Source organism: Limulus polyphemus, unplaced genomic scaffold (genome assembly GCF_000517525.1).
Source record: "Limulus polyphemus unplaced genomic scaffold, Limulus_polyphemus-2.1.2 Scaffold2672, whole genome shotgun sequence".
NCBI classification, from domain to species: domain Eukaryota; kingdom Metazoa; phylum Arthropoda; class Merostomata; order Xiphosura; family Limulidae; genus Limulus; species Limulus polyphemus.
Genome location: NW_013668282.1, coordinates 116819 through 129025, shown reverse-complemented (window position 1 = coordinate 129025; position 12207 = coordinate 116819). Strand labels below are relative to the sequence as shown.

At 34.3% G+C, this 12207-nt stretch overlaps 1 protein-coding gene across 1 annotated transcript in view; it reads left to right on the top strand.

Moving 5' to 3' along the window:
- Nucleotides 1-278: 278 nt before the first annotated feature.
- The window catches only part of LOC106467587 (zinc finger protein 2-like), a 22465-nt gene continuing 10536 nt past the window's right edge, over nt 279-12207 (top strand). The window contains exons 1-3 of the mRNA XM_022395797.1: nt 279-482; nt 5125-5419; nt 10743-10900. Of these exons, the coding sequence (XP_022251505.1) occupies nt 279-482; nt 5125-5419; nt 10743-10900 (657 nt within the window). The remainder of the gene's footprint in view (nt 483-5124; nt 5420-10742; nt 10901-12207) is intronic.

Below are 12207 nucleotides of genomic sequence, written 5' to 3'. Positions count from 1 at the left end.
AGTCCCAGGCAAGGAGGAGCCGGGATGGTCACCCTCAAAACTTGCACTACTGGAAGAACAGGTCAAATGTGTCCACGAACAGAAGTACTAGGGTCCTTTTTAGGCACGTGCTCTTAAGTTACGTGGAAGATATACTATAGATTTAGTTGAATGGCTAAGGAAATGGAAATTTTTATCTGTCTAGGGACATTTAATTTATAGACATTTCTTGTACTTTAAACAAGTATTTACATTTTACTTTGAGACTTTTATTGCATGGTTTTGGCGACTGTTCCACAATGGAGACCTGTGTTCTTATCCCACCAGAGTTTAGCCTAGTTTTGAGCACCATGAATACGGAAAAGAATTCTAACAGCTTGTATGAAATGGGTGTCAAAGTGTGGAGTAACCAACTGATACCACAAGGAACCACGTTTTCTCCATTCCAAGGCACAATACGACTTGATAGACTAGAAGTATACAGTGTTCTTCATGACAATGATGTAAGTATACATTATTCTGGGTGAAAAAAGTATCAAGTGATAGCTTAAAACTGAACGTTTACTCTATATGTCACTTTTCTTAATACATATTAACCCTGCACGCTAATTTTCTTAACACATGTTAACTATATACTCTAATTTTCTCCTTTTCTTAAAATATTCAGTTTGAATAAGCGTGTTTTGGGAGTTATTCAGCATTTCTGCAACACGTTTACAAGTTTTACTACTTTTGTTAATTACAATAAAATAAATGAATAAATTAGAAAACAGAATTGATAAAAAAAAACACAAGTTATCCAATTTATAACTGTTCATTTATTTGGTACTGACCAATCCCTCCCCATAATAACCAGTCATAAATTATTAAATTCAATACAAATTCTTCATTATTTGGTGCAGGCCCACCTTTTTTTATTCTTTGATAATAACTAAGCGTTCTATAATTCATTACTTGGTTGACCCATCTATTTTTTCTTGGATAATAACCAATCATAACTGACCCACCTAATCATTCTCAAGTTCATAGATATTATTTATCATTTGGCTGACCCATTCTTTTTTCCCCTTTATAATAACTAATCATAACTTATCTGATTCATACATATTCTTCATTATTTGGTGATGACCCATCTATTGTTTTTCCTTGATAATAACTAATCATAACTTATGTGATTCATACATATTCTTCATTATTTGGTGATGACCCATCTATTGTTTTTCCTTGATAATAACTAATCATAACTTATCTGATTCATACATATTCTTCATTATTTGGTGATGACCCATCTATTGTTTTTCCTTGATAATAACTAATCATAACTTATCTGATTCATACATATTCTTCATTATTTGGTGATGACCCATCTATTGTTTTCCTTGATAATAATAATCATAATTAATATCTATATATTCTTCATTATTTGGTGATGACCCATCTATTGTTTTTCCTTGATAATAATAATCATAATTAATATATACATATTCTTCATTATTTGGTGATGACCCATCTATTGTTTTCCTTGATAATAATAATCATAATTAATATATATATTCTTCATTATTTGGCGATGACCCACCTTTTTTATCCCTTTATAACAGCTAATCATGGGTTGTCCAATTCATACATATTCTTCATAACCTGGCGCCAGTTCTTTACGCACGTAATTGTTTAGATAAAATAAACAGTAAAAGATTTCTAAATTGTGAAGTTTTATGCTGATTTGCATTTAATGCTTTCTCTTATACTTCACAAGATGGTTAAAGGTGAAATAATCTTATGATTGAATAGGTAGTTAAATGTTTTCAAAGTGGAACTCTTGTCGTTCCTTTTAAGTTGCCCCCCAATGGCACAGCTGTATGTCTGCGGACCTATAACGCTAGAAACCGGGTTTCGATACTCGTGGTGGTCAGCGCAAAGATAGCCCATTGTGTAGCTTTGTGCTTAACTACAAACAAATAAATAAATTCCTTTTAAGGACATTAATTAAGCGCTAATTCTAAAAGTTGGCGTACAAATTTATGTAATTAATTTAAGCACATTGTATATGCGTAAGAATCTACATATTTTTTCACAACAGAGAAGCATGTTGCGTGCAAAAAACATTTCCCAAAACGGTTGGGTATAATTGCGCCAAAACATTCCAGAACTTCAGCAGCGTAATGTAGAACAAGTCTTGCGGTAAATGACCTGCATAATTATAATTTGAGTGTGTCATGATGAGATACCGAGATGCACCGTTGGTAGACTTGTTGACGAATGTACACCGGACATAGGAGGAACTGCGTGCAATGCCGCTCTTAAATTTAACTCCGCAATTCTCGTGATTTACTAGCTGTATAAGGTAGCCTAGATTAAAGTAGGCATGACGTACCGTTTTTAGGGTGTAATAGAGATCCTAACACGTGGTTAGGGTAAAGAAAAACAGACTAAGTTGTGTGAGTGAGGAGGTATCTTTAACTTGTAAATGAGTACAGAAAAAGATCTGCAACACTGATACACGTAGGACCTTGTTTTAAGTTAGTAATTAAAAAGAAATAAAAGAAAACATTAAAGATTAACTATTACGTAGAAATTGCACGTGCATATCGTATTGTTTATCATACGCATTATTGCCCAGCATAATTCACACATTATTCACAAGTGTGACTCGTGTATTATTGCCCAACAGAACTCACACATTATTCACAAGTATGACTCGTGTATTATTGCCGAGCATAACTCACACATTATTCACAAGTATGGCTCGTGTATTATTGCCGAACATAACTCACACATTATTCACAAGTATAACTCGTGTATTATTGTCGAACATAACTCACACATTATTCACAAGTATGACTCGTGTATTATTGCCGGGCATAACTCACACATTATTCACAAGTATGACTCGTGTATTATTGCCGAGCATAACTCACACATTATTCACAAGTATGACTCGTGTATTATTGCCGAGCATAACTCACACATTATTCACAAGTATGACTCGTGTATTATTGCCGAACATAACTCACACATTATTCACAAGTATGACTCGTGTATTATTGTCGAGCATAACTCACACATTATTCACAAGTATAACTCGTGTATTATTGCCCAGCATATCTCACACATTATTGTTGTCATTAAATGTACATCGTATTACGTAATAATTTTTAACCGTTTATTTTTAGACTGAAAACATTTTCAAGTAACGTCTAATCGAATACTTTAAAATCGGAGGTTATTTTGTTCTACTCTAACTTGATGTCAATAAAGATATTCACAAAGTGGATGGAATGCATTAGCCTAAATAATTTAATAATGTACCGATCAAATATTTACCTGCAAGTCTTTATTATTAGGAGAATTGATTTCGAATTTGAAAACATTCAATAGTTTTAATAAGTAAGTTTTTAGAAGTTAGGTACTGTAAAAAAAAGCGATTGTAAGTTCTACCGAATTTTGGCATCAGAATTCATTCTCGAAGTAGAGGAAACAGGCCACTTTCTATGGGCAACATACAATGTTCATAGCCATTTCAGCACAGACTAGTCCTACTAAAAACATCATCTTCAATCGAAATAAACAAGAACATCAGTAATACTTCTGCAAAAGAGGTGAACAAAAAATTATAACATTTAAACATTGACAACACGTTCAACGTACACACGGCATGATACGTCTGATTTTTTTTTCTTCATACGTCACTAATACATTCCGTCTTAATGAGTATACTGAAATTCATAACGACAAAGTTAGAACTCGCATATAAATGCAAAATACGAGCACGTGACGCAAGAAGCTTAGCAACCCTGCGATAAAGTATAAGACCCTACGTGAGTTTTAATTTTGAGCTTAGCTCCTCGTGAGAAGTGAGTGCAATAGATTAATAAGAACTTGTCACGTAATAATTCAAGAGGAGTCACGTAATCACAGAAGTCGTACACTACGATACATGCAAATCCTTCATTGTGAATGGAGATGTTCAAAATAATTAATTTCTTACTTCGTATCTATGATATTAATATCCGGTTGTTGTTGTGGTAGATTGCGGCAGGTTGATAGACAGTTGACCGTCATCATTTTGTCATTGATGTGTGATGCACCCTAACTTTGCATGATAACCGTCGAGATCATGTTATACGATTTCCATGGTAATCTGGCTCCATAAACAAGGCTTCCAGTGTACGTTGCTGCTTCGTTTCTTCTTCTTGTTTTTTTTTTACTCTAACAGAATTGTGATTTACTTACGCATACTTCGTTATGGTGTTGCCACTTTTCATTTACGCACCAGGAAATACAGATGTCAAGAAGCAAGTGTTTGGTTTACTACATCAACGCATACCTGTAGATGATGTATTTCAGCACATTCAACAATGACCCCTGACGAGAATATGTTGCCCGGTTTAGGATTCGACCGTCACTCTTATAGAGCGCGAGCGCCCCGGTGGTTCGGTGGGCTTATGACGCCAAGATTCGGGTTTCTATACCCGTGGTGAGCAAAGCACAGATAACCCGTTGTGTAGCTTTGTACTTAACAGCAACCAAACCTATAAGGTGCGCATGTCCCCAAAGTTCAGAGTGCGCTCTTGCGGCAACGGGATTCGAATCATAAATCCTAGGATCCTTTTTTTTATTATTATTCTTAAATAAGATATATCCTGTTCGCTTAAATCTCAACAATAACAACGAAAGCTACAGCAAGTTGAATTTATCAATTATTGTGGTTCACATCCGCAATTAAAAATAGGCAGCCTTTAATTGTTTGTTTGTAATTAAGCAGAAAGCTACACAATGGGCTATCTGTGCTCTGCCCACCACGAGCATCGATACCCGGTTTCTAGCGTTGTAAGTCCTCAGACATACCGCTGTGCCACTTGAAGACAGGTGGCCTTTAAAATGAAAACACATTTTGACTTAATAATGTCGTTAGTCCATCCCTTTCCTAGACAAAACATTTGTGAAAGCCTGAAATTTCGGGTACCGATTTTAATTCGTGAAAACCATTATACAACCAGCGAGTAAGATTTATATTTACTTTACTTTACTCTTCGAACAACATGTCGTTTTATTAGTGTAAGTACTTTTTATGGGAAGAATTAGCTTAGAAGAAACATTTATAAAAACTCCAGGACTTTTTTTATTATTATTACAACATTGCAGGTGCGAAACAGATTTGGTTGCTACGATCAGATCCAAGTCGTGGAAAACCGTAAAGTACGACACTGCAACTGGATCCGCTTTCTTCGATGTTCACCTACGGTGACAAGTGATGTCAACCTGGTTGGCCGAGCAAGCCGCGATGACATAACTTATGAATGTATTCGACAGGTGGCTCCCAACACCGAACTGGTTGTTCATTACGAAGAAAACCGAGAAAGGACGCATTTCTTTGGGCTTACCTCAAACCTTCTAACTAGTCCATTTCAAAGTAACGTTTGTAGACAAGCAATTGAAGGTAAGTAAAATATATTTTGTTGATATTACGAAGAAAATTCGTAACAGCTATTGACGTGCCTTATTCTACTCTCACTGCAACACAAAGGACACTTGTGCAATTCTGATATGATTTTAAACTATTCTTAAAGCCCTAAGACATAATCCTTGAGAGAAAAAATGTTTTACGTAAAGAATTACACAGTTTGAGGTTTTAACGTGAGTTGCATACCCTTACCCAACACAGTTTGGGGTTTTAACGTGTACTTTATAACCTTACCCAACACAGTTTGAGGTTTTAACGTGAGTTACATTCCTTTATCGAACACAGTTTGAGGTTTTAACGTGTGTTGCATACCCTTACCCAACACAGTCTGGAGTTTTAACGTGTGCTGCATACCTTACCCAACACAGTTTGGGGTTTTAACGTGTGCTGCATACCCTTACCCAACACAGTTTGGAGTTTTAACGTGTGTTACATTCCCTTATCGAACACAGTCTGGAGTTTTAACGTGTGTTGCATACCCTTACCCAACACAGTCTGGAGTTTTAACGTGTGCTGCATACCCTTACCCAACACAGTTTGAGGTTTTAACATGAGTTGCATACCTTACCCAACACAGTTTGGGGTTTTAACGTGTACTTTATAACCTTACCCAACACAGTTTGAGGTTTTAACGTGTGCTGCATACCCTTACCCAACACAGTTTGGGGTTTTAACGTGTACTTTATAACCTTGCCCATTATACCACATTTGATATTCACTTATTTAAACGTTTGAGACCAAATTATCGAACATTAAATCATATTCAATAATGTCCTCAGATTATAAGTTATTTCCTTTTCTCGTCTGTCTTATCCTTAAGTTTTTTGTTTGTTTTTGCTTGTTTTAAGAAACTTGAGTAACATACAACAGCTTTATATAATTACAGAATTCCTTTTATAAAATTTTAATACAAGTCATGATTACATAAGACTTCTTGGATCCAAATTATGATAATAGAAGACTTCTCATGTCTCAAATCTAGATTATAACAGTCTTTTCAGGTCTCAGCTCATAAGTATAAAATACTTCTCAGATCTCAAATTTTGACTATAAAAATTTATCACGGCCCAAAAATACTTTTCGGATTCCAAGTCATGACTATAAAATATTTCTTAAATCCACAATCATGACTATAAATGACTTCTTAGATCCAAATTCTTAACTATAACAGACTTTTCAGGTCCCAAATCATGACTATAAAAGACTATTCAAATCCCAAATATTTCTTAGATCCGAATTCTTGACTATAAAGACTTCTTAGATCCCAAATTTTGACTACAAAAATTTATCAAGGCCCAAGACATGACTATAAAATATTTCTCACATCCTAACTCTTAACCATTAAAAAAGTCTCAGATTCAAAATCTTGACTATTAAAGACTTCTCAGATCACAAATCATGACTATAATAGATTTCCAACAATGAGGGTAAAAGACTTATCAAATCCCAACTTTTGATACAAGAGACTTCTCACAACCCAAGTCTTGACTATAAAATATTTCCTAAATCCAAAACCATGACTATAAGTGACTTCTTATAGACTATAATAGACTTTTCAGGTCCCGAAACTTGACCATAGGATATTTCTCAGATCCCAGGCTAGGACTATAACATATTTATCAGGTCCCAAATATTGACAATAAAAGACGTCTTAGGTCCCAAATCTTGATTATAGCAGGCATCTTAGGTCTCAATTAATGACGATAAAAGACTTCTAAGGTCTAAAATATTGACTAGAATAGACTTCTAAAATTCCAAATCGTGAATATAAATGATTTTTCAAGTCCCAAACTATGACTATAAATATAACAAATCCGAAATATTGACAATAAAAACTACTCAAGCCACAAATTTTGACATAAAAAGACTTATCAAAAAGACTTATCTGGTCCCAAGTAATGACTATGAAACATTTATTAGGTCCCAAGTGATGACTATGAAACATTTATTAGGTCCCAAGTGATGACTATGAAACATTTATCTGGTCCCAAGTGATGATTATGAAACATTTATTAGGTCCCAACTGATGACTATGAAACATTTATTAGGCCCCAAGTGATGACTATGAAACATTTATTAGGTCCCAAGTGATGACTATGAAACATTTATTAGGTCCCAAGTGATGACTATGAAACATTTATTAGGTCCCAAGTGATGACTATGAAACATTTATTAGGTCCCAAGTGATGACTATGAAACATTTATTAGGTCCCAAGTGATGACTATGAAACATTTATTAGGTCCCAAGTGATGACTATGAAACATTTTTCAGATTCGAAATCTTGATAATGGACTTCTCGGATCCCAAATCTTAACTATAAAAGACTTCTCAGGAATTATCTTGAGACATATTTCTCAAGTTTTGACTATATAAAAGATTTCTCAGGTACCAAATTATGATTGCCACATTCACGACTGTTTATTTGAATTTCGCGCCAAGCTAACCGAGGGCTATCTGCACTAGCCGTCCCTAATTTACCAGTGTAAGACTAGAGAGAAAGCAGCAAGTCATCACCACCCACCGCCAACTCTTGGGCTACTCTTTTACCAACGAATAGTGGGATTGACCGTCACATTATAACGCCCCCTCGGCTGAAAGGGCGAGCATGTTTAATGGGAGGGGGATTCGAACCCGCGACCCTCAGATTGGTAAAAACTGAGATCGGGCGATCTCTAATTTCGTTTCTTCAGAAATAGTAAATAACTTTAGATGACGGAGGGGTCCTCTGGGCTACACCACATTCCACTCGTTACCTTAGGCTAGACTAATAATAAAATTTGAAGTCCCATTAGCATATATTTAAAATGTGTTTGCTCTAGAAAATATTTTCAATATTTTTGGCGGATTCGTATCACTTTTTATCAAATAAAAACCAGTTAGGCTTGACTACACGATCTAGCTTCTCCTGAAAAGGTTTAATATATATTTGTATACAGGTATACTGCATAAAAATTATTAGTTAATACTAATAGCTATACACAAGCCCTTGTTGTAAATCTCCAAACTGAGATGGAGCCTACAGGCTGAAAGATTCGGATGTTTGTATATTTTAGTTTTTTTCACTTAAGTTATAGGAAAAGAAAAAAGTTTATTAATATTTATTATATATCTAATAACTAGGTGTATTTCCGCGAGGTCCCCGAAAGTGTTCTGTTTCAAGAGTAAATAAAATCAAAATTATGAGTAACGAATATTTTTATTTCTTGCTTTTGAAGTTCATACGTCATGCTGTGTTGTAGCCTACAGAGTGCATAATTCTTCTCGTGATTCATGGCATGCGCACGTTTTACTAACGTCACGACAGTACAAATTGCAACCTTAAGCTTCCATTATGTGACGTCATTTTAGTGTCTACTGACTGACAGACAGATAACACACTACTGTACAGCAGTGTGAGTGGTTAAAACCGGTGACCCCTCCAGGCGACCTTCGGCCCCCTTTCGGGGAAATAACAAAACAGCTAATCTCAAACTAACTCCGCAGCTTTTATGAAATTTGCATATTTTCTTTCATGAATATATATAAACATAGATCTATGATACATTAAAAAAATACATTATATATTTTAGTTCCTATTCAGGATATGTAATAAAGCCTTCAGTGCAGTGAAGTAGACCTGTAAAAAATGTATAATTTTGTTTGTAAGAAATAATTATATAGCTATTAAAATACGTTAATACTTTATCGTTTCTTTGTTAGATCCTGGCGAACAATATAACCAAAACGATGTATACCTTTTAACAAATCATTTTATTATGCTTATAAAATCGCTTTATTATTTTTAAAGTAATAACAACATCTCATCGTTCCTTGTTTGATACACCCCCCCCCCCCGACGGCTCCACCCTAGGCCTATTGAATTATAACGCTAAAAATCGGGTTTCGACACCTGTGGTGGGCAGGACACATATAGCCCTTTATGTAGTTTTGCACTTGACAACAAACAAAAACTGTTATGCACTATTCTTTGTAAGAGATTGGAGAGCAATATTTATGAATAATTGTATTATGAATAGTATTGATTTTATTTTAACTTATGTATTGAAATGTTTTATTGTTCGGAATATGGTTGACTATGGCTTCATGACTGTGCTTACAGTATATTTAAAATGAGTTGTAGATTATTGATATTATTTTAACTTATGTATTGAAATGTTTTATTATTCGGAATATGGTTGACTATGAATGTGAGGTTGGTGCTTCATGACTGTGCTTACAGTATATTTAAAAAGAGTTGTAGATTATTGGAATTATGTTAACTTATGTATTGAAATGTTTTATTGTTCGGAATATGGTTGACTACCAAAGTGAGGTTGGTGCTTCATGACTGTGCATATTTCTTAGTTTTATTAATATCAGCTTAACAAGTACAATGAACAGTCAGTAAACTAAATAAATTCGTGTTTATTTATTTCTGAATGTGTGGCCGTGTGGTACATATTTTCTCAGACGTTTTATATCTTTCTAATTATACCTATTCAAGTCTCAATAAAAGAGAAGTTTACACGTGTAAACAGGTTTATTTAATATTTATTGTCAAATTGTCTATCATTTTAAGTGTAAATATCTTGTAAAAATAACAAATTCGTTAGACATAATGCCCCCCCCAGCGGACTTACAACGCCAGAAACCGGGTTTCGATGCCCGTAGTGGGCAGAGCACAGACAGCCCATTGTGTAGCTTTGTGCTTAACTTCAAACAAACAAACAAATACACATAGTGTTGATTTTGTATCTTACGCGAAATTTGAACTTTAACCTTTACTTTTTTAACATGTTTGCATGAAGGTATTACATCATTTCTAATTCAAGTCTGCATCTTCATTTTCAGATGTTTAAATTAATGCATTCTAAAGAAATTAGTTATTGGTATACACTTATAAACATGTTTTTTTCAATTTACAAACAAATATTTCTGTGTAGTTTGATTGAATTTCGCGCAAGCCTACTCGTGGAATATCTTCGCTAGCCGTCACTAATTTACAAGAGGGAAATGTAACCAAACTCTTAAGGTACTCTTTAGAAACGAAAAATGTGATTGACCATCACATTAAGACGCCCTCACTGCTGCAAAGGCGATCATGTTCGGTGATATAATTACAAATCGCGAAACTGTGCGTGCAAGCATTTCATTGACGAATGCAAGAAAACGTAGTTTACAAACATAATGTAATTTCTAGAATAATTGATGTTCTCGTTGATAAAACTCTGATGTTATATATATTTATAAGTTTTGTGTGTGTGTGTTATCCACTTGTTCATAACGAATAATAAATACTGTTTTATTCACTTTACGCAGAAAGTCCGTTGGATTTATCTATGTCGTTGGTGTCTTCGCCGTCTGTGACAGTTTCCGGTGATTTCGACAAACCTCACGATTTAAGTAAAAGTTCTATGTCAAGCTTACAAACGTCCCCGGATACTCCTCTCTCTACAAATGAAAACTTCGCTTGTCAGGTATTATTTTGCTGTATAAGCAGTAAAATAGTATACTTTACATCTAATAACTATTTAGTGCCAGAAATTAAAAAATAAACAAGTTTTAACAGTGTATGATACATCTATCTTCTGTTTCACCTGTTAAACCCACTAATTCCCAACCTTTATATGCCGCGCACCCCCCTGTCAAATCTTTGAGCACTGACGCATATAATTCGTTCAAACAAACTGAGATTGGTCTATATCAATTAAGGGGTAGAAGGAAAGAAGTAATTCAAGAGTGAGTCAACAATACGTGAACGTTGAGTGCTGGTTAAGGAAATACGTTTGTAATTCACCAAGACTTCCCCCAATCTTGAGGCGTGGAGTATGTTTTCTTCTTTATGTTTTTCAATACGCTTACATGTTGGGAATCACTGGTAGAATTGATATTTTGTTTTTGTTGTATAAACATTGCTTAAGTATTGCAATACAACACCTTAAATACCAATTTCGCATACCTAATATATAAGGATTTGCATAATAGAAATACAAATTTTTCCTGGATAAAAAGCCTTTGTATTTTTAAAGCTAATGAAATGTCAACTATAATTATCTGGAATAATACATCTTTCATAATGTTTTATAAATATCCATAAGACAGGGAAGGATTATATGATTTTTAGTGTATGCTTTCAAGTATAAGGACTAAATTGAAAATACATCATGTTGATTTTACATTCAAATATACGAACCTTTTTACAAGAAATGTCACATTTTATAACGGATTTAAGGACGTTTGTTAGAATCATTTATATATGTGTTTAAAATACATACAAGTTTCATTATTTGTTGCGTATTTCTGATGACATATATATATATACATACCTCACTTAAGACTACATAAACCTCAGTCGTTGATTTCAAAAATCTAACAAGCAGTTTATACAAATCGTTATCGCGGGAAAATAAAATCTATGTTTTAAAAAGGAGCACAAGTTACGCTAGGTGTACACCATGTAGTGACCGTATATTTTGCATAATTACAGCCGTACACAACAAGTAGATAAAACAGAATATAAATTTTGTTAATAATAATCAAATTCTTAAGCAAATCATCTTATGAATCCTTATTTCAAATGAACGCCTGCTTTTTTAATATGAGGTTTATCGTTGTAGGTATTATAAAGCTGTGTATCAACACTGGACAGTGGTGATAAACAGAACGTTTCACAGTGTAACAACACTGGTGATAAACGGAACGTTTCACAGTGTAACAACACTGGTGATAAACAGAACGTTTCACAGTGTAACAACACTGGTGATAAACAGAACGTTTCACAGTG